This window comes from Trematomus bernacchii, unplaced genomic scaffold (assembly GCF_902827165.1).
Source record: "Trematomus bernacchii unplaced genomic scaffold, fTreBer1.1, whole genome shotgun sequence".
NCBI lineage: Eukaryota > Metazoa > Chordata > Actinopteri > Perciformes > Nototheniidae > Trematomus > Trematomus bernacchii.
This window is the reverse complement of record NW_022988043.1, coordinates 23,345,206-23,371,550: the sequence shown is the minus strand read 5'-3', so window position 1 is coordinate 23,371,550 and position 26,345 is coordinate 23,345,206. Positions and strand designations below refer to the sequence as shown.

At 43.8% G+C, this 26,345-nt stretch overlaps 1 protein-coding gene across 1 annotated transcript; it reads left to right on the top strand.

Moving 5' to 3' along the window:
- The first annotated feature begins 1,677 nt into the window (after positions 1 to 1,677).
- On the top strand, positions 1,678 to 25,414 carry LOC117472809 (TNF receptor-associated factor 2-like). Its single transcript, XM_034118220.1, has 11 exons — positions 1,678 to 1,865; positions 9,564 to 9,642; positions 17,074 to 17,172; positions 17,970 to 18,131; positions 18,848 to 18,922; positions 19,040 to 19,114; positions 19,745 to 19,831; positions 20,045 to 20,239; positions 22,662 to 22,839; positions 24,041 to 24,189; positions 25,095 to 25,414. Exons 1-11 carry the CDS (start codon positions 1,678 to 1,680, stop codon positions 25,311 to 25,313), a joined length of 1,506 nt encoding a protein of 501 aa, XP_033974111.1. The 3' UTR covers positions 25,314 to 25,414.
- Positions 25,415 to 26,345: the final 931 nt, after the last annotated feature.

The window sequence follows — 26,345 nt, the reverse complement described above, 5'->3', positions numbered from 1 at the left end:
TCAGAGGAGGCTTGGGAGAAGATGACGTGGGCAGATGAGACCAAAATCAAGATCTTTGGCATCAACTCGACACGCCGTGTTTGGAGGAAGAGAGATGCTGACTATAACCCCAGAACACCATCCCCACCGTCAAGCATGGAGGTGGAAACATTATGCTCTGGGGGTGTTTCTCTGCTAAGGGGACAGGACGATTTCCCTGCATCGAGGAGAGGATGCACGGGGCCATGTACCGTGAAATCTTGGCCAATAGCCTCCTTCCCTCAGCCAGGACACTGGAAATGTGTCATGGATGGGTCTTCCAGCAGGACAATGACCCTGAACATACGGCCAAGGCAACACAGGAGTGGCTAAAGAAGAAGCACACTTAGGTGATGGAGTGGCCTAGCCAGTCTCCTGATCTTAATCCCATAGATAATCTGTGGAGGGAGCTGAAGTTTTTTGAAAATATAGGTAATGCCTTTTAGACTATAAAGTGATTTTTGAAAAGTGATGTTTCGAAATATAAAGCTTTTTTAATTGTAAAGCAGCTCTAAACATTCTGAATGTGTCTCAGTTCATTTTGGTTTGCAGTAAACGCCATCAGAGGGTGAACATGGACTCAAGACTTTGCCTTGACAGTAAAATCCTTTTGAGCAGCTAGTACAAAGCGTTTGAAACAGGTATCCAGACACAAAGAAAAATAAAGTTTGTGTAACATTAAAGCATGTACAAATGTTTTACTAGAATACCCAAAGTATAAAGCTGGAAGTTTGTGGTATTTTGTAGGTATGCAAGTAGGTAGAAAGTATGAGCCGTAGGCACCATGGATGTATGCCCGCGGCCGATTCAACATGTTGAATCGGCCGCGGGAGGTGTGAAAAGGTGCCGTAAAGAGACGGTGCGGGACACACAAACCTGAGTAGGGCGCCGCGAATGCCCGACTGCCTCTGACGGCATCTGACTCCCAAAATCGGGCTGGTGTGTCCGGGCCTTTAGAGAACCTTTATCTGGTTACAGTCCACATATTTGAATATTATTACACTATGCAGTATTTTCTTAAACTGTACATAATATAATTTACATTCTTTTTTATCTATCTCTATTTTACATCTACTGTGGATAATAAGTCAATTATGTAGATGATCTACATAATTGATTTATTCCTCCTTTTTACATGCTCCATTGTGTGTCAGTTGAATTAGTTTATTGCACTACATTTGACAGTAAAGCCTTTAAATCTATTCATCTCTGAATGTATAGCCATGAGTTTCAGACATATTTAGACCTTAAAAATCCCATTTTATACATAATGATCATGCCCATAATTTAATAAAAAAACACAAATACAGATACTTAGATTTTATTTTGAAGACGAAATGACAACATTTTCGCTGGTTTCCCCGGCTAAATGTGTCCGCCTTGCCGCAGCTCCTCTCTGCCCTGCTGGACCAATGATCCAGCCTGCTTCCTGACTCGCCTGGATGATGCTCTTCTGTCGGGCTTGTGGCGCCTAGCGGTCGACGATGTAACTTATAACTGAACACAGCATCCTCAGCATCTGTCACAAACACACGAAGCCCATGAACATGTTCAAAGAGCAATGGGTCGTTGTTGGCGATTATTGATCAAATTACGTTCAGCTGTGTTTGCTGTCTTGAACACACCCCGCTGAGTATCTCGACATTGTTAAGGGGGATAATGGCTGCACAGGAGCCGTCTCCACCATCCACCCTGGAAGGCAACAAACCGGGCTTTCCAAAGAAAATCCTAGCTAACAACCTGGACGACGAGCATTTGTGCAATTCGTGCCAGAAAATCCTGAGGAGGCCCCTGCAAGCTCAATGTGGTCACCGCTTTTGTTCGTTCTGCTTCAACAAAATCGTGAGGTGAGTAGTGTCAGGACTGGGGATCTAGCTATGGGTTTAAGCACCAGAGCTGGCACCAACCCTGCTAAATACAAAAGCGTATAGTTATATATGTAACACTTTATACGACTACAAAGACAAATAACGATAAATAAATACCTTGTAAAGACCCACCGCAAAATTCAGCGTACAGGCAATCCACCTGTCACCCTCCACCCCTGTATATCTCAGCCTGTGTGACCGTATTATGTGACGGGACGACCGCTGCCCTCGTAGTCTGGCCACGATAACCTCTGCCCGGAGCGAGCAGTGGAAATGTCTCAGAGTTCAACCTCCAGGCACGTGCACAGATAGACCTCAAAGGGCGCTTGAGCACCTTTTGCTATTTTCTCGAGTTTTAATTTTTTTTTTCATAACCAATGAAATTGTCTATAAACATATAGCAAAAAAATTAAAATAATAATCCAAACCTGTGTCGAATACACATTATCTAATGCTTATGTTTTGCTTTCATAATGTTGTGCCTACACAGAAAAAACTGAAACATTGACTTTCCTTAAATGTATAATGTCAACACATTTCACATTAATGTGGTTGAAAACAATAATATTAAGTTGATCCTAATATTTTTATTTAAATGTAATAGTATTGCTTTTAACTAACCTAATACAGTTGTGTGAAATCTGTTGACATAATACATTTAATTAAAGTGGACCTATCATGCTATATTTAAATGATATATTGTAGGGCCATACCTATATAAGGTATATTTATACGTTTCTGTTTTCAAAATACCAAACAGATCATGCATTTTAGCCATGCCTCATTTCGCTCTATGTGCTGTTTGCTGTCTACGGGGCTGATCTCTGTGAGCTGCAGCTGACCACGCCCCCCTGCAGGACAGGGGAGCTGTGCTCTGATGAAGTCAAGAGGGGGAGAAAAAAAGATCTCCGTCCTCCGTGTTTTATTATATAGAGTCGTTATTCATTTGTTTTAAAGCTCAATAAATAAAGAAGACCTTTGACCGGCACTTTTCTAATTTTGTCCGGAAGATTTAAACTTTAACGGACATCTTGACCGGCGAAAGAAACTGAAACTGAAACTCTGCAGCACGGTCCCCTCGTTCCTTGGAAGAGGCGGAGAGGTGGGTGTTTGTCATCTGCTGGTGGACTAACCGGAGAGAATTACAGTGCTTGCCTCGACGGGGAGGGATTGCATTGAATTAAAGCAGCGGGAGCAAACGCTTGCCTCGGGGAGGGAGAAAAAAAGCCACAGCGGAGAATAAACAGAAGGGTAACCATGGTAACTATGGGCGGGAAGTCTTCTTCGCTGCTTTTGTGGCAGACTACAGCGCCACTTACAGGCCTGGCATATGTACTACAGCGTCTCCAGCGCTTTCGAGCGGCAATGGCCGGCCGTGGCCCAACCCCACATTCCCCTGATAGGTGGAGAGTTGGCCCAATAGCCGTAGCGCCACTTCTGTGACGTAATAGAAGTGTTCAAATCTGGATCAGTCTGTATCAGATCTGTTGCAGCCCCTTTTTTAGAGATTTGGGTATGGAGGAAAATAGAGAGGGTTGTGTTATCTGACACTTGGTGAGTTCCCTGGAACACCGGGGACACATATTCATGTATAAAAGACGTACAAAAGTGCATTTTGCATGATAGGTCCCCTTTAAAGTAAACGTTTCAGATTTTTCAGTGTATGTATTAAATATAATAATACGTGCATATCCTGCTTTTTGATCTTGTAAGAATCCCTATGTTTAAATGTAGACATTTATGATGTAAGTTCAATATTAGGTATACATAATCCATATTCTTATTATTTGGTAATATTTCCACAACTAAATGAACCACAGAAAACTTGGCACCAGGTTGTAATTAGTGCCAGCTGCTTCCTCTACCTGTGTACGATTTTTCAGATAACGTTTAGGTAGTAAAGCTAGCCTCTAGCTTCTTCTGCAATATCTTCAATACAATGACAAAGAAAGAATAGTATGTGTGAAGGGCTTTAGTTTATGATTATTGATTTATTGCCAATGTTTTTCTCTATAGCCGCGTTCACACCGGAGTACTTTCACCGTACTTTTCGCGTTTTAGTTCCGTGAGTACCCCTTATGTCGCGTTCACACCAAAAATCGTACTTAATCTCGGGTACTTTTACCCCCATTTTTAGAGCCCGCTGGGAGAGCGTACTTTTCTGTCGGTGAAAAGTGCCCCAAAAGTGCCCCAGTGCTGATTGGCTGGGCGAATTGCAAACCACGCCCGTACAACTGTGAAAATGTTGTGTGGAGACGCCATTGTTTTTCCTCGCTACAAAACGGAGCGTTGGGTTTATTTTTGAAAGCAGTTATGGCAAGCATCAAGAAATGATGAGGAGGTGTCGGCGCTTCTGGAGATCTACGCCGAGGACGCGACCCAGGGAATGCTACTGAAGCCAGTTCCGTAGCTTTCACTCGACCTGGGAATGTGCACAGCCCCACGGCACACACCGGCAAAAAATAAAGAAACTCAGGCAGGACTACAAACGGCGGATTCAGTGGCCAACGATGACTACCACGACGAAGGTAAAATCAGCTACATGCACTGGGGTTTTAATCTGCACAATAATGGTCTCAGATGTACTTTTATTTGCTCAGTAGATCAAGCTAGCCATGCTAGGCTGAATAGGCTAACACCGGCCCCGAGCAGCTAGATATTCTCGGCCGCTATGAAAACGTTTTGACTTGTGAATAACTGTGCAGTGTTTCTGTAATTTGCTTCGCAAAGGTACACACACTGTAACTTTGTCTTGAAAGAACGTTACGCATCGAACTGATGTTCACAATCATGTTTATTTCCTTCTTGGTACAATTATGAAACAGCGTGAAAACTAGAGCTAGAGGTCACATGACTTCCGGTAAGAAAAACTTGCCTCAACAACATTAAACAAAGTTCAAGCATACATGAAGCACTCTTCAAAAAGGAACAATCCTCCGTGTTTGAACCTCTTAAATCGCTGCATAGCCGATTTATTTGGACTGGATTATCCCAGAGAGGCCAAACATTCTTTATAACACAGTTTCAGATTTGTGAAACCTTAATTCTATTTGTGAAAATACAAAAAAGGGAGATTTCAGTGCTTTTTTTACATGTAGACCACTTTAGACCAGGTCCTGATCTAAAACCACTATACCTAGACTCATCAAATCTGGACTGGATTATCCCAGAGAGTCAAAAGATTCTTTCGAACACAGTTTCAGATTTGTGAAACCTTAATTCTATTTGTGAAAATACATTCCTAGTATGTTGTAAAACTACATGGCGACTAAACAGATCTTGTATCTTGCTTATTTTCCCCTCTTAGGAAAGCGGACACAGGATGCGAATTTCTTTGACACCGCCCAGGCGTTGGAGGACCGGCGTGCCGTGGTGAATGAGTCGCTGCGTGGAGATCAGATGGTGCTGTTCACCAAGGCCCAGGAAACGGAGGACAAGATGCTCACCTCGATGGAGCGCCAGGCAGAAGTGTTCAAGCAGCAGATGGAGCGCCAGCAGCACCAGGATGAAGTGTGGGCGCTGCGCCATGAGGAAGCGTCGGCGCAGCGGCAGGATGAGCGACAAACTGCATTTAATAACAGTTTATTTGGTATAGTTTTTGTAAATACAATAAAGAATATTACACTTACACTTAATGTGTCTATTAAGTATTATTCATCATTATTACCGAGGCAAATAAAGCACATGCCTGGAAGCAGAGTTGAAAATGGGGTCAGGTTTAGGTCAGTCGTGTTTTGTTCTAACATTGCCTCTGGATAAAATCATCAAGGGTTTGTTAGGAGTACTGGGAGCTGAAATGGCCCATCTCATACACATATTCAGACATCAAATGTCTAAATGCAGCAAATTCTCAGTAAAATGTGAATAAACACACTTAACAGGCCTAGTGCACAGGGCTGGTTTGTAGTGTTAGCACTTATGAGCATGCAGACAAAGTGGATGCTTAGAGCACCTCTTTGAAAAGTAACATTTAGGGAAACAACACTTATTTTTAAATTGTGGAAAAGAAAACACAATGTGTTCATGAGATTGATGGACCAGTTTTTGAGTGCTCAAAAATGTCAGCTGTTAAATCCACTGCATAAATGCAACATTACAAAATATGAACTGCAAGTATCTTTTAAAGATCTTTATGTGCCTAGATAGTTGCATTGTGCCTGACACTGGGACACCAGTGGGACAGTTTATTTTATATTGTTATTACTGTTATGACTTTATTTTATATATAATGTTTACTGACATGTACAACTGACACTTTATTTACATTTAAAATTGTTCTATTTAATGTTATGTCTTGAGAGTGCAATAAAGAAAACCGACATGGCGATTAAGCTTATTTCTCCTGACACTTTATCTTTTGTGACCTGTGTAGCATCCTATACATCACATGTAAGTGATTATTCTGATACCATGTTTCATCGGTTATAAACTGGCAAAGCTTTATTTGTCATTTATTTATCATCAATGTTGCAACCTTGTGGGGGAATGGCAGCGGCACATACACAAATATGATAATTTATATAATTTTAAATATTATTTGACCTAAACTTTTAATTCCCCCCCATTTCACACAACACAACATGGAGTCCACTATGGGCCAAAACTAACATGTATGTTTGCATAGTGTTTATGGCAGACGGATGCAGTGGGTCTCAGGAAGATATATATATATCATTAAGGTGGGTTTGCTGCTGAGACTCCCTACATCTGAGACAGTTTTTTTATATTGTTATTACTGTTATTATATAGTACAACTGACACTTTATTTTATATTGACAATGTTTACTGACATGTACCACTGACACTTTAGTTACATTTAAAATATTTCTATTTAATGTTATGTCTTGAGAGTGCAATAAAGACATGGCGATTAAACAGATCCTGTATCAGCCATCCTACGGTGAAACATGGCAATCATGTGTGCTTTCCGTCGGCCAATCCTTTTCCTACAGCTTTTGAACTGCCTTTGATGCTGAAGAAACTTTGCGATTATAGCATTCGACGTGTGGCGGCTCCGGATTTTTGTCGGACGCCTAATAGGCTCAGGCTCTGGCCGCATTAACGAAGTTACAAAGCTGTATAACATGAGCACAAACAGCACAACTTCAGTCGACTCCATCTCCATCATGTCTGAGGTCGGAAGGTAAACAACAGACAGTATACGCGGGAAGTTTTTCTTCTTCTTCTTCTCTTGTTTTGTAGCGGATTGCAAACAACTTTAAGGTGCTTACCGCCACCTACTGTACTCGCCGTGAAGTGGTTTGTGGCCTGCCAGTAAAGCCAACGCAGAAGAAGAAGAAGTGACGTCAGCGGCTCATTTGCGTAATCTTCCCTCAGGGAAAAGTACTCCGGTGTGAACGCGATCTGTACTAAGTGCCCTGGGGTTAAAAGCGCCGGGGCTCTTAGTGCCGGAACTAAGTACAGGAAAGTACTTGGTGTGAACGCGGCTAATAGGCGCGTTCACACCAAGTACTTTTCCCACAATAGTTCATGAGAACTTTAGTTCATGAGAGCTCTTTTAGTTCTGATGAACTAAAGCAGATCGCGTTCACACCAAAATGAGTTCCTGGGGGTGGATTAGGCAAATGAACCGCTGACGTCACTTCTTCTTCTTCTGCTTTGGGTTTACTGGCAGGCCGCAAACAACTTCACGGCGAGTACAGTAGGTGGCGGTATGCACCTAAAAGTTGCAATCCGCCAAAAAAACTAGAGAAAAAGAAGAAGAAAAACCTCCCGCGCCCACTTGCTGTAAATGAGGCGTCTGTTTACCTTCCGACATCAGACATGAGCTTCGTCTGAGTTATTTAAGCAAACACAAATACAGATCGTCGACCAGTCAAATGCAATAGCAATGCTGATTCGGAAGCGAAGGCGGTTAAGAAGGATTGACAAAAGGATTGGACGACGACATGAACGCGCTACGCTACGTGTGAAATGAATAAACTGTGCCAGGTGTGTCGTATGCACACTAAATAGGCTCAGCAGCTAACACACCTTTATTATATATCCTCCTGAGAGCAACTGCATCCGTCTGCCATGAACCCTACAGAAACCTACGTGTTAGTTTTGGCCCATAGTGGCCTCCATTTGTGTCGTGTAAAATGGGGGAAATCAAAAGTTAGCAAATCCCCATGTCATGTTCATAAAAACATTTAGTTTTAGGTCAAATAATTATTACACTGCTCTGAAACTCACTACACTAACTCCTAAGATGTTCCCTTACTATAATGAATTAAAAATATTGAACTCACAACACTGGTAATAACAAACGTAACCATTTATCTTTCTATAAATAAATAGTGCTTGTGTTGGACGCCATTTTGAAATACAATGAAATTATCTTTTTGAAAGCCACAATAAATAAAGCTTCGCCAGTTTATAACCGATGAAACATGATCGTATCAGAATAATCACTTACATGTGATGTATAGGATGCTACACAGGTCACTGTAAAGATAAAGTGTCAGAGGAGAAATAAGCAAGCTTAGTTACATGAAATGTAAGATACAGGCTCTGTTTAATCGCCATGTAGGTTCTCTTTTATTGCACACTCAAGACAATATCAATAACAGCATCACGCTGTCCCAGGTGTGTCGTATGCATGTAAATAGAAGTTAACATTTTCAATATCAAATAAAGTGTCAGTAGTATCAAAACATATATATATATAATAACAATAGGTAGGCTCAGCAGACACACCTTAGTGCAAAGTGAAGTGTCAGTATTAATAACAGTGGCATATATATATATAATCACAATAATACAAAATTAACTATCCCAGGTGTAGGCAATTTGGGGTGAAGTGTCTTGCCCAGGGACACAACGACATGCTGACTGCAGTGGGGTTTGAACCTGTGCTCCCCTGATCCGAACACCAACGCACCAGACCACTGCACCACACGCCTCCCAACAAGTCAAAGTATTTTTTTTTTTTTTTATTGAAGGCCTGTTGGATTTCATCAGCTCGCTTAGCACTGCCAGAAGCCCAGCCTGAAAGGTATTTTGTTGCTCCACCTGGCACCATGAGCAGCTGGTCGTCCGATTCCTGGGCCTTGTGTGAATGCAGCAGCCGTTCGTCGTGCATCTCCTTGGCACGCAGGTCCTCATTCTCCTTGCTGACCATGGCACGGCGGTCCATCGCCATGATGGTGTCAAGGAAGCTGTCATCCCGTGCCCGCTTTCCTAAGGAGAAATAAGCAAGATACAAGATCAGTTTAATCGCCTAGTAGGTTGTCAACAGAGACAACATTGGACATGGTGCAGACAGGGACAGTGTACAAAATGCAGGTGTAAAGTAGAAGATAAGATAGGATCAAATAAATATCAAAGTGCCCTTATTTATTGTTTTGTGCTTAATGTATGCTTGAACTTTGTTTACAAACATTATACAAAAACCACTAAAAATGTTTCAATTAGAAGAAATACTTAATCAAAAATAGTTTTTGATTTCCTTTTTCTGTTTGGACTTATCCCTTTATCAACTAATGGTTTAAGCTCTATACGTGCGACAAAATGATCTCCAGTGAAGGGTCTCTTATAATCTCATCATAGCCAAAGTAGTGAAAACTTATAGTGGTGATGGTCATCATGAGCATCTATACTGTGTGACACATGGTAAGTCATAAGTATTTGCAATGTATCTTCACTGATGTCATGTTTGCTTTTCTCTCTTTTAAGTTCTGGACCTCAGAAATGCAGCGCTTGCATCAAAGAAGAATTGTTTGAAGAGCCCACCTCCATTCTCAAGGAAGGCGGTGTACGTACAGTTTTTACACCTCATAGCATCTTATTTCAATTTTTTTCACACAATAAAAAAAAAATACACATAACAGAAAAAAAATGTAATACAGAAGAGGCAGAAACCCACTGGGCTTATTTAAAACCTCCAACTGACATTTTTTGACATTATAGAGAACACTAGATTCAGTGGTGAACCATCAGGGCCTTCAAGGTATTCAGAGAATACACTGGTACACTCAGATAAAACAAAAAAAAAAAATTAATTATATAAATAAAATTGTACAAAATGTAAATAAAATGAATAAATGAGAGTCGTATCTGTGTTGTTGATCTGTAATATTACAGTGTTACGTTGATAGGTTTGTCTTTCTTGGTCCATGCACTACGCATACGAGTGGTTTTGTGTTCGAAAAAAAAATGCAACCAATCAGATCTTGTTCTGGGTCTCTGGGTAGAATATCCTTCAACCAACGTATTCTATATCCTTGATAGAATGCCCTGGCCCTTACACTGAATGAGAGCGTACGTTTGGATTGACAGTTTGATCAACCAATCATATATTGATTTGTAGCCAATGGGCGTATTCTTTCAGAGTTTCCTAGGCTTCCAGGGTACTCTAGAAGGCCCGTTAGTTCACTGGCTCGAGACAGAGGATCCAGCGTAAGTTTGATTGTTTTTTTACGTCGAAATGGCAACAGGTGAAGATGATTTTGTTGCGGAATTGTTGTTAGTACCCTTTTCAAGATGATCATTCAGTGAAAAGATGGACATTATAAAAAAAGGCCGTCCAACACAAAGTATGTCACAGTCTGCTTTCTCACTCACCTATTTTCTGCATTAACATTCCTTAGTCACCTGGTAGCCACACCCTGTCTCTCTTTCACTCTGTTACACCCATCAGCTCCAGTAGTATATAGGCCCACTTCACTCTCACCTCAGTGCCAGATCGTACTTTGCAGCATGCCAGTCTTTCCAGCATTACTTCCCAGATTGCTCTCCCGGTTCCGACCCTGCCTGTCCCTGACCTGCCTGCCTCGCCTGATTCCTGACCCTGCCTGTACCCGGACTATTCTGCCACGCCTGCTCCCTGACCCGGTCTGTACCTGCGACTCCCGTCTTGCCTTCTCCTGGAACCCTCGCCTGTCCCCGACCAGCCCTTTGCCTACTACCTGCCTTTTCGTCTCCTACCAGTTATTGCCTTCAATAAAGCTGGTTACAGACTATCCCTGGTTTCCCCGTGTTTTGCATTTTGGTCCTCAGCTCGTTTGTGACAGAACGATCTGGCCAGAAATGGACCAAGCAAACACCGGGTCTCCTAGAGACCGCTTTGAGAGGGTTGAGGAAGCCATCCAAAGACAGGAGGTCACGATAGCTACCTTAGCTACCGAGACCCACCAGGCAACCTCAACCCAGGAACAAGCGCTGGCTTACCTGGCCTCCCAGATGCAACAGATGGCCGCCACCGTACAACAGCTAGCCGCTAGCATGGCTGCTACCGTCCCTCCGCCTGCAGCTCCGATGTTCACTCCAGCCTCTGGATCGACTGGATACGCTCCGGAGCCTCGTGTGGGAACTCCGGAACGCTACGCTGGTGAGCCTGAGGGATGCAGTCCTTTTCTCACAAACTGTTCCATATTGTTTTCACTGCAGCCACACACCTTTGCCTCCGAGGCGGCTCGCGTAGCTTTCACCGTTAATCATTTGACGGGGAAAGCCCGCTTATGGGGTACTGCAGAGTGGGAGCAGCAGACTCCAGCCTGCGCCTCTTTTGCTGCTTTTTCCGCGGAGATGCGGAAGGTGTTCGGTTCCGTTCGTCTGGGTCCCGATGCTGCCGGAGGTCTGCTGAGCTTGAGCCAGGGTTCCGGCACGGTGGTGAATTACGCTATTGACTTCCGCACCAGCAGCCGCCGTAGTAGCTGGAACGAGCCGGCGCAATGTGACGCATATCTGAGAGGCTTAGCGGATTATATGAGAGATGAGCTGGTTTCCTATGATCTCCCTGCTTCCTTGGATGGGTTGATCGAGCTCACCTCTCGGATCGACAGACGAATTCAGACACGAAGAGAAGAGCAACAGACACGAGCGGCGGGCCGCCGCTCGCGACAACAACTTCCGGTTTCCGGGAGATTTTCAACTTCCGGTTTCGGCGGAGAATTCCCATCCCTACTCTGACTCACGGTACGGGGAGGTCGAGCCCATGCAAGTGGGTCGTACCAGTCTTAGCTCTGAGGAGAGGGAGTTACGTCGAAGAGGGAATTTATGCCTTTACTGTGGTCAGGCTGGACATTTTGTTTCCCGTTGTCCGGGAAAAGGCAGAGCCCATCAGTAATGGGGAGTATACTGGTGGGCCGAACCTCTGAGCTGATCCCCAATGGAAGACCTTTGTGCCATGCTCGACTTCTCCTGAGAGGCACATCTCAGGCTCTGGCTGTGTTTATCGACTCCGGATCAGATATCAGCATCATTGATGAGGAGCTCGCACTACAGCTGGGCATTCAACAGATTCAGTTGCCCCAGCCGGTACCGGCTAATGCTTTGGACGGTCACCTGCTGGGAACGGTGACTCACCAGACGACACCGGTCCATATGCTCATGTCGGGGAACCACCATGAGACAATCCAGTTTCATGTGCTACGGTCCCCCAAGATTCCTCTGATTTTGGGTTATCCATGGCTCCTCCGCCACAACCCGAACATTGACTGGTCAACTGGGTCCATCCTAGGGTGGAGTTCTTCCTGTCATCAGGTTTGCCTCAAGCAGGCCGCTGCACCTCAACTATCTGTGGATATTAACCTGGTTCCGGATGTCACAGGGGTTCCGGCGGAGTATTTGGACTTTAAGGAGGTTTTTAGCAAGACTAAGGCAACATCTCTCCCACCTCATCGGCCCTATGACTGTGCTATTGAGCTACATCCGGGCGCAGTCCCACCCAAGGGGCGGTTGTACTCACTTTCGGCACCGGAGAGGAAGTCCATGGAGACGTACGTCAATGACTCTCTGGCTGCGGGAATTATTCGTCCTTCCACGTCACCCGCAGGAGCAGGGTTTTTTTTTTGTGGCGAAGAAGGATAAGACCCTGAGACCCTGCATTGACTATCGGGGTCTGAATGACGTCACGGTAAAGAATCGTTATCCCCTGCCACTCATCTCGTCAGCATTCGAGTTACTACAGGGAGCAACAATCTTTACCAAGCTGGATTTACGAAACGCATATCACCTGGTACGAATCCGTGAGGGGGATGAATGGAAGACCGCCTTCAACACCTCTTCAGGACACTACGAGTACCTGGTGATGCCATTTGGACTTACCAACGCCCCTGCAGTTTTCCAAGCGTTGGTGAACGACGTACTCCGGGACATGTTGGATCGTTATGTTTTTGTTTATTTGGACGACATTTTGATTTTTTCAAAGACCCTCAAGGAACACATCCATCACGTCCAGACAGTCCTCCAGAGACTTCTGGAGAACTCGCTGTTTGTCAAGACGGAGAAGTGCGAGTTTCACACTTCTTCGGTCGCCTTTCTTGGCTACATCGTGGGTCAAGGAAGTGTGGAGATGGATCCCTCCAAAGTTTCAGCGGTTACCTCGTGGCGGGTTCCTGATTCCCGGAAGGAGCTGCAGCGTTTCCTAGGATTCGCTAACTTTTACAGACGGTTCATCCGTGGCTACAGTACCGTGGCCGCCCCGCTCACCGCCCTGACCTCGTCTAAGGTAACGTTTAGATGGTCCCATGCAGCAGAGGAGGCTTTTCAGGACCTCAAGCGCCGGTTTACGTCGGCTCCTATCCTACAGGTACCAGACCCTGCTGGTCAGTTGGTGGTGGAGGTGGATGCTTCTGACGTAGGGGTGGGGGCCATCCTGTCACAACGCTCTGGTGAGAATCAGAAGCTCCACCCCTGTGCTTTCTTTTCGAGGAGATTGAGTCCGGCGGAGAGAAACTACGACGTGGGGAACCGGGAGCTTCTAGCAGTCAAGTTGGCGTTGGAGGAGTGGCGACACTGGCTTGAGGGGACAGAACTGCCATTTCAGGTTTGGACCGACCATAAGAACCTGGAATACATCAGGTCGGCACAAAGACTGAATTCCCGGCAAGCCAGGTGGTCGTTATTTTTCACCCGGTTTAATTTTTTCCTCTCCTACCGCCCGGGCTCCCGCAACGTGAAGGCCGACGCTTTGTCCCGGCAGTTCGGGAGGGAGGGAGACACCTGCGGTATCCCGGACACTATTCTTCCTGCTCCTCGAGTGATCGGTGTTCTCGCTTGGGAGATTGAGGAGAGGGTTAAGACTGCGTTGGTGGACCAACCCGGTCCTAGTTCTTGTCCTCTTAACCGTTTGTTTGTGCCTCAGGTTTTGAGGGCTGAGGTGCTTCAGTGGGCTCACAGCTCCAGACTTTCCTGCCACCCTGGGATTCAACGTACCAGAGGGATGGTCTTGCAGCGGTTCTGGTGGGCTACGCTGGAGGCTGACACCCGGGAGTTTGTGAACGCCTGTCCTGTGTGCAATCGGCACAAACCCTCTCACCAAGCGCCAGCTGGCCTCCTTCATCCATTACCGGTTCCACGTCGCCCATGGTCACATATTTCGTTGGACTTTGTGACTGGTCTTCCACCGTCCCACGGACATACTGCCATCTTGACGGTGGTGGATCGGTTCAGTAAAATGGCTCACTTCGTACCCCTGCCTAAGATCCCGTCAGCTAAGGAGACGGCTGAACTTATGCTTCTCCACGTTTTTCGCCTTCACGGACTGGCGACTGATGTGGTTTCCGACCGGGGGCCCCAGTTCACCTCTGTGTTTTGGAGGGAGTTTTGTGAACTGATCGGGGCGACGGTCAGTCTCACCTCCGGTTTCCATCCACAGGCCAATGGTCAGACTGAAAGGAAGAATCAGGAGATGGAGACCACTCTCCGCTGCATGGCTTCCGATCATCCTACGACCTGGTCTAAACAACTCCTGTGGGTGGAGTATGCCCACAACACACTCATCAGTTCCGCTACTGGTCTTTCCCCTTTTCAGTGTGCATACGGGTTTCAACCCCCTTTGTTCTCTGCATTGGAGAAAGAGGTTACCTGTCCGTCTGTCCAGGCCTTCATCAGACGTTGTCGGAGGACTTGGAGGCGGGCTCGAACTACTCTGCTTCAGTCTGCTAACCGGTACGCCACATCAGCGAACCGCCGACGCACCAAGGCACCTGTGTACCAGCTAGGCCAGAGGGTGTGGCTTTCCACTCAAAACATTCCCCTTCGGGTGGAGTCTAAAAGGTTAGCGCCCAGATTTATTGGACCCTTTGAGATCGTCAAGGTCATTAACCCTGCAGCAGTTCGACTGAGTTTGCCCCGGAACATGAAGATCCATCCCACCTTCCACGTGTCTAGGATTAAACCTGTCCGGGAGAGTCCTATGATTCCCGCCGCTCCCCCACCACCACCCCCTAGGATGATCGATGGGGGTCCGACCTATACCCTTCGTCGTATACTTCGTTCCCGACGCAGAGGAAGAGGGGTTCAGTATTTGGTGGACTGGGAGGGCTATGGTCCTGAGGAGAGGCAGTGGATTCCTGCTCGTCACATCCTCAACCCTCAACTCATCCGGGACTTCCACCTGCGCTACCCGGAGCAGCCTTCTAGGACCCACGCTCAGCCAGGCGTTAAGCCGGGGGGTACTCGTCGGTTACGGACCGGGGGCTTCATCGAGGAGGAGGGGGAGGCGTCTTCAGTCGAGGAGGACGAGGATTTCCAGGAGGGGGAGGCCGAGAGAGCATTCTCAGATGAGTATTAACCTTTCCCATACCCCCACCTTCCACCCGGTGTCTGTAGGTTTTTTGTTGATTTTTTATTTATTTGTTTTTTTCCCCGTAGGTTTGTCTTGGACGTCGGGAGCCGTCCATTAAGGGGGGGGTTCTGTCACAGTCTGCTTTCTCACTCACCTATTTTCTGCATTAACATTCCTTAGTCACCTGGTAGCCACACCCTGTCTCTCTTTCACTCTGTTACACCCATCAGCTCCAGTAGTATATAGGCCCACTTCACTTTCACCTCAGTGCCAGATCGTACTTTGCAGCATGCCAGTCTTTCCAGCATTACTTCCCAGATTGCTCTCCCGGTTCCGACCCTGCCTGTCCCTGACCTGCCTGCCTCGCCTGATTCCTGACCCTGCCTGTACCCGGACTATTCTGCCATGCCTGCTCCCTGACCCGGTCTGTACCTGCGACTCCCGTCTTGCCTTCTCCTGGAACCCTCGCCTGTCCCCGACCAGCCCTTTGCCTACTACCTGCCTTTTCGTCTCCTACCAGTTATTGCCTTCAATAAAGCTGGTTACAGACTATCCCTGGTTTCCCCGTGTTTTGCATTTTGGTCCTCAGCTCGTTTGTGACAAAGTAACTGCCTCCGTGACGTCCGTCTGACTAGAACACCCACATTTTTCAATAGTGATTGCAAACTGTTGGAAGAACACATAATAAAAACAGCAATACAACAATTCAATGTTATAAAAAGTAAGGAAATGTGATCACGAAAGTGTATGTGTGTATTTATCTGTAGTAGGTGAGTGTGTGCTTGTGTTTTTAAGGGGGGGATATAGAAATGTGAAATGTCACTATAAGTGAAACAAAATAAGGTAAAAATAATATAATATAAGGTAACTCAAGATGGATACCATGGATATCCAATACACAGGAAAAGCAGTGTTTTGTCAGGTGGCCTTTCCATCATTTGGTCCACTCAATTGACCTCTGCAAGTGATGCACTTTGCGGGATCAAGATCTAAAGAGTTGCATAAAAATGAACCTGTGATTTTGCTACGTCCATTTTGAAATTCTCAGGACCATTCTATTCACCTGAAAGTATCTTGTACCGATAAACTCCTCCATTGGACTCCTTTCATTACTTCAGTAACATAAAGGTATCATTATGTAACACTTGCGCTTATATTGGCTAGTGCTCCAACACATTGTACGTGATAGGTTGAGGGGTGGGACATCTCTAAGCGGTTGACCAATCACAACAGAGCCGGTAGTCCCAGTAGAGACACTAACACTACATCTGAAAATGAGCATAATATGAGCCCTTTAAGTTCTCTAGTGTTAACATAATGACAGGTCTGTCGTTGGAGGTGCTGTCTTGGTTTGATTGGTATCTTTGGTTTGATGATGAGAGCTAACATTTTCGTGGATGTGAGAACCTTGCAGTCAGCACTGCAACAACACATGTGCTGGAGTGTAGAGCCACCTTAACATAATCTGTGATTGATTTACATCTCTTGTCAGCTCAGACAGTAAATCAAGAATGACTGTTGTGTATCCTGAAACGGAACGAGTGCTAATTGAAGTAGAGCCAGGAGAGAAAAGAGAGCTCGTCAGGAAAGTGATGCACAGTGTTTGTAACGTGAGTGCTCAGACTGTAACCGAAGACACAAACCAACAACAACAACCTCTGCTTCTCCACGCAGGCCTTTCCTGACAACGCAGCGCGGAGAGAGGTTGAGGCCTTGGCAGCTGTCTGTCCCAACGAAGGATGCACGTGGACGGGAACTATCAAAGAGTTTGAGGTAAAGCAGGCGAGGACATTACACCCATACACTCATTCTGAGAGTGGCTGCTGTACGCACTTTCTCTGGCCTTTCTAAACACCATAATGAAGAACGTTTCTGCCACTGATAACTGGTTGAAAGAAGCTTTACATACACAGGCTTGGGGAATAATGATTTAATGTAGCTGGATAACGTTATCAGGATAAAAAAGAAAGGTAAATGTATTCCCTTACAGTTACATAAACATATGTAATCAGATTACTATTTATAAAAACTTCCCTCCAGAGGGAGTTTCACTCCCACAAAATGCCCCCCTGCCTGGAACACCTCCATTGGACTCCTTTGTTTACTTCCAGAACATAATGACAACACTATGTAACACTCACCCTTATTTTGGTTACCGCTCCAACGCATTATACGTGATAAGCTAAGGGGCTGTGCTTTTCCGACTCATCTCTAAGCGGTTGACCAATCACAACAGAGCCGGCCAGCTAACCAATCAGAGCAGACTGGGCTCTGGTTTCAGACAGAGGGTGAAAAGAGGTGCTGCAGCACAGGCAGTATGAGGAAAATTAAGAGCTTTTTGAACCTTAAAGCATTTCATATGTCTCAGTAGAGGCACTAAATACAAATAACAACCTGAAAATGAGCATAATATCTCCTCTCTAAAAACATAGTTTGTTTCCGCCCATCACTCTCCTTCTCAGCTGCTGAATCCCTTGTGCAACCAGGCCCGACCTCAGCCTCTCAGCGACTTTGTTTGTTTCCTGCAGTGGCTACAACATGTGTACGTTTTCTTTTGTGCTCACCCCCAGGCCTGCCATGAGGGAAACTGTGACTTCATGATCATCCTGTGTCCCTCCTGCAAAGAGCTGATGAGAGCCAACGAGCAGGAGCGGCACAACGAGAGAGAATGTCCCGAGAAGACGCTCAACTGCAAATACTGCAAAGAGCCCTTCCTGTTAAAGAACATCAAGGTCAGACTGTCATCACACTGTGAGTGTTTCATTAAAGGAGAGATATATGTGAGGAATAATGTTCAGTGAGGCGATCATTAAGGAAAAAGAACACCAACCGTCAATGATCTTATAATTATATAATAAATTATATAATGTGATTAATCGTTGAACATGGTCAGGTAGGGCAGCTGGTTAGAGCCAAATTCCCAACTGACTCCTACACCCTAACCACTTCCACTTCGTTTGAGCATTCGCATGGAGGGTCCGTCACATTAAGCGCCGCTCTAAACCAACTAGTTTGCAAGGGAGTGCAAGTTAATAAACCCTCCAACGTGAAGTCTGCCTCAGCCCTTAACCTGTTGCCCTACCTGACCCGGTGCAATGCTGTTTGTGTCCCTCATCAAACACGCTGTATAAAACAGTGTCCGTGCAAACACTCACTGGACAATTCTGGGTTCATAAACTCTTGTCTAGTTGATAAAAAGTGTAGATGTGTTCATTTACAGGTACCAAACAGCTCATAAACATCAGATAAAAGAGATTTACAAAAATATTTGTATCATAATTATAAATAAAAAAGTGTCAGAGAGATGCTGATTTAAAATCGTTGTTACTGAAATAATATGTAAAAATGTATACATAAACATATATTTAGTCAATTCTTGTAATGAGGTCTTACTGCACCTGGATGAGCTATCTCTCTGATTGTGAACTCACAATGCATACTGTTTTAGGCTCATGATGAGATCTGTCCAAAGTACCCGCTGATCTGTGAAGGCTGTGCAAAGAAAAAGATCCCCAGAGGAAAGGTACCCCACGTATTCTGTTCAAGTCATTTATTTTGATTTTGTTGGATTGGTCTCATTTACCATTTATTCTGCAACCCTTTCTATAGATCATAAGCTTCCTTCATTTTTGTTTTGCAGTATGTGGACCATATTAAATTCTGCAGTAAATTTAAAGCACCATGCCGATTCCATGTTGTTGGCTGCGATACGTCTGTAAGTAGACATTTTCATCATAATTTGCTATGTGTGTTAAATGGCTTATATAACAACTACTGGATCATGTAATAACTCCAAAATTCAACAATCTTTCCCTTTGCATGTTACTTTTTTCGAATAGCACACAATATGACTGTTTAAGCCTTTTTTAAACTGTGGAACAGTAAAAGTGAAAACATTTAGTTTGTAGATATTTCAGCAAAATCATCTGAAAACTAAAATGTAAATGTAGTAAGCGCCGCTTTCTTTTCTTCAATCTTTAATGAAAATACTGAACCACGAATTGCATTTGATGGCAATCCAAAAAAGTGTGATAGTGTAAATCTCTCCTGAGCAGGTGGCAAATGGTGTGTGAATGTGTGTGTGTGAATGCTTACTTTTGCTCTAAAAGTCCTTGATCGTAGAGACTAGAAAGAGTTGTGCAAATACAGTCCATTGAGCTTTCACTAAAATGAACAAAAATCTTAATTGACAAAACTATTTTGTATTTTCATCAACATGTATTTTCTTCTTCTATGGTACAATTTAACACAGCATAATTAAAATGCCATTTGTTTATGTGTAATAGATTAGGCCTGTATTCTGTGCTCTGAAGGTTGTTCTGCTTGTGTCTTTCTTTGAATGGAGGTGGAGAAAGAGAAGATCCATGACCACGAGAGGCAGTGCTCGTACGAACACCTCAACATGCTCCTGCATTTCATCATGGGCATCAAGGTGAGCCTGGAGAGCCTGCAGCCCCAGAGCCTGGAGGCCGCCAACCACAAGCTGCAGGAGCTGCACCAGTCCCTCTGGGAGCTGGAGCTCCAGATGAGCCAGCTGGTGGGGGGAGGGGGGTTGGCGGTCTCCGTGCAGGGTGCCTGCGCCCCCACCCTGGCCCCCTCCTTTACCCCACTGCCCAGCGGCGTGGAGGCTGCTCTGGAGCTGCAGCTGCAGCTGCAGAGCAAGAAGGCCAAGGTGGTGGAGCTGACCCGCCGCTGCCAGGAGCTGGTGCTCAAAGTCAGCACGTTCGAGAACATCGTGAGCGTCCTCAACCGAGAGATGGAGCGCTCCTGCACCATCGTGGAGGCCTACAACCGCCAGCACAGACTGGACCAGGACAAGATCGAGATCCTCAACAACAAGGTGACCTCTGCACTGCAGCTAGCATCAAGCTAATGATCCAGGAGGGATATAAGGTTGTCATGGCAGCAGAACTGAAATCCATTTGAAAGGTCGGCTTGTTCTAATCATCATGCTTTTTCTTCAAATCCACTGATAACATCACCCCCATCCTCATCCAACTGCAATGGCCCACATTTCAAGGTGTCCTATCATGCAAAATGCACTTTTGATGTCTTTTGTACATAAGTATGTGTCCCCGGTGTGTAAGGGAACTCACAAAGTGTTAGAAAACAAAACCCTCTCTCTTTTCCTCCGTACCCAAATGTCTAAAAACGGGGGTACAACGGAGCTGATCCAGATTTGTGTTCGATATGACGTAATATCGGAAATGTGGGCTGGCTTTACACCCACGGCCCTATCAGAAATTTCGCTATCAGAAACAATGCACGACGTGTTTCTGACGAAATATGGTCTTTGTTTACATTAGCAAGCATCGCTAACGCTGTACTGGAGAGAGTATGTGTAAAAAAGCAGGAAATAAAAAACTCACCTTGTGGTAAACCCGCAAGAGAAAAAGCATTTGAGCTCCATACTGTTTCATAAATAATCCTTGAAGTGGTTTGGAACATGATATGGCGTTTAATCCCGGCAGCATTTAGCTGCATCTGAGCAGAGCAGACAGCCTGCTCGTCACAGAACTCACAGTGTGCCTGGTGCTCAAAAGGGGGCGGGGCCAGCAGAGAATCAGCACTTCTCTAACAGGGCTGAAATAGAGGGATGTTTAAAATGCATGATCTGTTTGGTATTTTGAGCATAACACATCATAGACATGTTTTTTATATATTTGTATATATCTGAGAGCCATAATATATGCCTAAAAATAGAATGATAGGAGATCTTTAAATCCCAACTAAAAACCCACCTGTTGGCTATTTATATTAAAGGGCCCATGTCATGCTTTTCCGGTTATTACCCGTCCCCTTGTGTGTTATGAAGGTTTTTATGCATGTAAACGGTGTGCAGAGTCACAAACCCTCAAAGTACACCCTGTAGCGAGTAAAACTCTAACACAGAAAATACCTCCCCAAAACGCGTCGTTGGAGATACGTCATTGTCCATTTGATTCTTCCATTTAGTTCCGGGTACGGCATGATGTCAAGCCGTACCCGGAACGAAATGGACCAATCCGTGGAGCCGTTACGTTACGTCCGCGGAGCCGTTACGTTAAGCCCCCGCTGATTGGTCCAAATTGACCAATCCACGGACTTCCTCACACACACATCTGTGTGCAGGGAGCAGGCAGCTCAGCTGATTTCTCCTCCCTGGCTGCAGGCTGATAACAGACAGTTGGGATCGCGGCAAAATTCTCTCTGCAGACCCATTCTCACAGCGTTTATCAACCTTTTTCTTACTCAATATCAAGCCACACTTATTGTTTTTACTTCGGCTGTGACTTTGTGTGTGCTCAGGATGAGTTTGGCTGTGTATCGCTAACAAGGAAACAACACCTCCACGGAGCTCAGCGCGATTCACAACGTCCCGACCAATCAGAGCACACTGTGCTCACAGGGAGGGTGGGGGCTGGAGCTTTTGGAGCTACAACGAGCCGTTGAAGGCAGAGAGTGAAATTCAGTGAATACACGTAGTTTACAGAGATGCTGTATGAGAAACCAATGTGAGTTTGGAAAATTGCACAATATAAATCTATTCTAGTAGACCTCAACAATGGAATTATGATCAGTGGAAATGGCCATGACATGGGCCCTTTAAACTAAATGTCACAAATTGTGTTATCTTAGTTTTTATTTCAGTTTCAGCAACTTAACATATCAACAATTTTACCTAATGTCTTTTCATTTTTCCTTCAGCTGTATCAACATAGTATATCAAATATAATAAAATATGAAGGAAAAACAAGAAAAAAATATAATATAAAAAATATATATATATTTAAACTTTTTTTAATGCAAAAACCTACATTTTAAATAAACGTTAATTATAAACTAAAGCTGTAAAATAATTGTAGTAAAGTAAAAGGTACAATATTTAGTAATGAAGTATGAGGCATGAAAATAAAATACTCAAGTAATGGACCTCAATTTTGGTACTAAGTACAATGAGTGATTGCAATACAATTCTATACAGACATATTGTATACATTCAGCATAGAATAATAACCAAAAGCTTAATCAGCTGTTTTTAGACATTATACTCTAGCACTGAAAAAACTGAAACGTTGACTTTAATTAAATGTATTATTTCAACAGATTTCACATAACTGTATTAGGTTAGTTGAAAGCAATAATATAACATTTTTTATTAGGTTCAACTTAATATTAATCTGTTGACATAATACATTTAATTAAAGTCAACATCTCAGTTGGTTCAGTGTGGGAGCGTATCTCAGTAAAGACTCACAGACAGATGTGTTCCTGTGCTGCAGGTCCGTCAGCTGGAGAGGACGGTGAGTCTGTGGGACCTGTCCATCGTGGAGATGGAGGGGAAGATGAGGGAGATGTCTGCGGCCACATACGACAGCATCTTTGTGTGGAAGATCTCCGACTTCACCAAGAAGAGGCAGGACGCCGTGGGCGGCCGCGCCCCCGCCATGTTCTCCCCCGGTAACCGCTGAGCTCTGACCCACACAGTGAGGGGCCATCGGTCTCTTTCAGGGCTTCCACTTTCAGGGCTTCCACTTTCAACCAGGGTCACTTTAAAAATGTATTCCATTACAGTTACTCGTTAAATAAAAACAAATGTAATCATGTAATCTGATTGACAAAATAAGAAATGTAATCGGACTACTTCAGTGACTTTTGGATTACCTCAATATAAAATACAATGAAAAGAAATATAACAAAAAATTGTTATCAATACGATTTTTTTTACCTAAGTGTATTGTGTAAGACAACGGAACAACATTACCTTAGAAAAGAAGGAACCAAGACATTTACTGAATTTATTATCAAGAATGTGTCCTCTACTAGCTGAGCATATTCAGGCAGTAGCCTACACACCAACACTGAAACACATGAGCACATATTACAGTTTAAAAAAGTAGAAATAAAATCTGAGCTGACAGAAAATGCTCCGTTTTAGTTTAATACACACAGTTAAGCTCACACACACTATTTTATTCACATATAGGTTCAACTACTGAATTAAAAACAGAACAAATGAAGCAAAGAAAGTGAAAACCATAAAGCAGATTCAGGCAGTAGGCGTATAGATTAGATTCACACTTAAAGTATTAGCCTACAGAACAGTACAGCTCTAAGAGAAGAGATCACTTCTGATCCTTTACAACAAACATTATGATCTTTTTAGGTTTTACTAACAATGTCATCCTGCTATTAATCCCCAATTTAAGGAATGTAATAGTAATCTGATTACATATTTTTTAAGTAACTGTAATGGAATACAGTTATTTATGTATTAGTTTATTCCACTCATGGCAATTATTATAAAACACTATACACATTTTTTGGTAGCCCATGATGGAAAGGAGCAGGGAAATGAAAATCGTTCCTTTTTTTGTATCCTGTTACATGTAATCCATTACTCCCCAAGCCTGATGTCAACATTAACGCGTTAACACTCTCAATTCATCTGGAAACCTTAACGCATTAAAGAAACATTTTATTAACAAAAAAAAATGATTCACATGACCAAGTTTGACCCAAAGTTGCTCCGTAATACCAGTGCATATGTTTACCATGAATTCCATGGCAGTGAAAAGGCAAATAAAGTGGAGAGAATTGTAAAAGCTACACTGGCTGAAGACCACTGGCCATCATCAATGACCATCATTATGTTTTCCAGCTTTTTATACCAGTAAATACGGCTACAAGATGCGCCTGCGGATCTACCTGAACGGCGACGGGACGGGTCGGGGGACGCACCTCTCACTCTTCTTCGTGGTGATGAGAGGAAACAGTGACCCACTCCTCAAGTGGCCTTTCAACCAGAAGGTGAAAACTGTTTTTTACTTGACAAAAATAATGAATCAATCCATCAAACTTGATCAATATAGCAATTTTCATAAATTAAAGGTAACATAAAGTGCATCACAAAAACAAAATACCAACACCCCCCTCCCAGTCATTAGCCTTATAAACATAATACCACCAGGCACTTATGAATATATAAGTTCATATATCCAGAGTAATTTCTGCTTCAACCACAGGATGACTTTAGTTCATTTACAGATTGAGATTCATAATTGAAAACATAATCAACTAATAATTGATGTCTTACTTTAGATGAAAAATACCCAACAGTATATAAAGTCATTATTTACCATTTCCTTTGGCAAGATGCTGAACCCCAATTTGCTCCTGACACATTGCCAACGCTTACTATGGCTCTGTAGCAGGAAGCTGCGTCGATTGCTCTAAAGCTCACTCATAATGAAATTGGATACTGTTTGTGTTCATTTACAGAATACTATTGTTCAATTAAGTGTCCACTAGAACTTAATTTAGGTATGCTTATTAGATGTCTTACAAAGTAGACTGAAAACTATAGGAACCGAATAAGCTATGTGAAAAAAAGAAGAAACGTATCACAAACTCTTTATACTATCACACTATATAGATACTGTATGTATATATATATATATATATATATATATATATATATATATATATATATATATGTGTATTTATTGCTTTTTCTTTTAAAACAAGGCATATGTTATTGAGGGAGCTCCATTATGTTTAACTTTGGCTAGTGGTTAGCTATCTGTCAGTCTTTATGCTAAGCTAGGCTAAACACGTCCTGACTCCAGCTTCAAACTCGACAGATTTAAGCTACTTTTTTGATTACCTTTGTTTTTAAATGATGTTAAAATCCAGAAAATCCCCAATGTGTCCAGGTCACCCTCATGCTGCTGGACCAGAACAGCAGGGAGCACATCATCGATGCCTTCCGGCCCGACGTCTCCTCCTCGTCCTTCCAGAGGCCCGTCAGCGGTATGAACATCGCCAGCGGCTGCCCGCTCTTCTGCCCACTCTCCAAGCTGGACTCCAAGAACTCCTACATACGTGACGACACCATCTTCATCAAGGCCATCGTCGACCTCACTGGGCTCTAGGTAAAGGACTGGGGCCATTCTGTTGCTCCTCGCCACTTTAATTTCCCCAGTAACTGCCATCTGTCTTTGAGAACCGTCTTATTTTTTGGTTAAAGTACGGATTGTTGGAGGGAATATACAAGACCCCAACAAGAAGCTGACCTTACTTTGACCAGTGGGTCTTCATACGTTGTTGTTTATCTAAAACATTGATTACTTACCAAAGTGACTGGAGAAGTGAACTCAGTATAGTGTGTGCCAATATCTGCCTGGGGACAGGTGTTCATGTTTATGAGCTGATACTGTAGAAGCTGTCCATTCACGTTTAAACGTTGTTTCCTGCTGCTAGTAAATAAGGTCCAAACAATAATTGCTGCTAATTTTGTTCCAAAATAGTTAGGATTTAACCAGTAGCTAGCATCACTTCAATAACTATTCCATCCCAATACGTTTTTGTTGGCCCCAACAAGCTAAAAGGACACGACATATGGCCTTTAGAAGTTGAATTTGCTAATGTGCTAGCAAAGTCTATGCTCTTCTCACATGCAGTAGTGTGGTGCAGGAATGAGTAAGCATTTTACCACTTCTGTTTTTTTCTAACGCCTGGGGTTAATACAAGTTTTTCTCAGGTTTTGTACCACGATATACATACGTCAGTAAATACCACACTGGTGTCTGAAGCTATGTGTAATAAAAACAGCAGTTACTAACAAGTGTCTAAATGACACTACTAAATGTCAGCATGCCGAACATTAGCCACCTTTAGCTTAGCGGTGATTACGCAAAACCATGCGCAAGTCATGTAGGTCGTTTATAGCCTAACGTTACCATTTTACTACTGGCAAATGCATACACTTCAGAAATCATTAAAGTGGTTTTATTATGTGGAGATGATCCTGCTGAACTAAATTGTTAGTATCATAAACTTGTGTGCCAAATATCTTATTTTCTGCAATATTTGAAAATCCATTCAAAAACTCCCATTGCAGTTAGTCGAGGAACCCCTTGCGATGCCAACTTCCGGATCGGCCTTCACAAATAGGAAATCTCTGC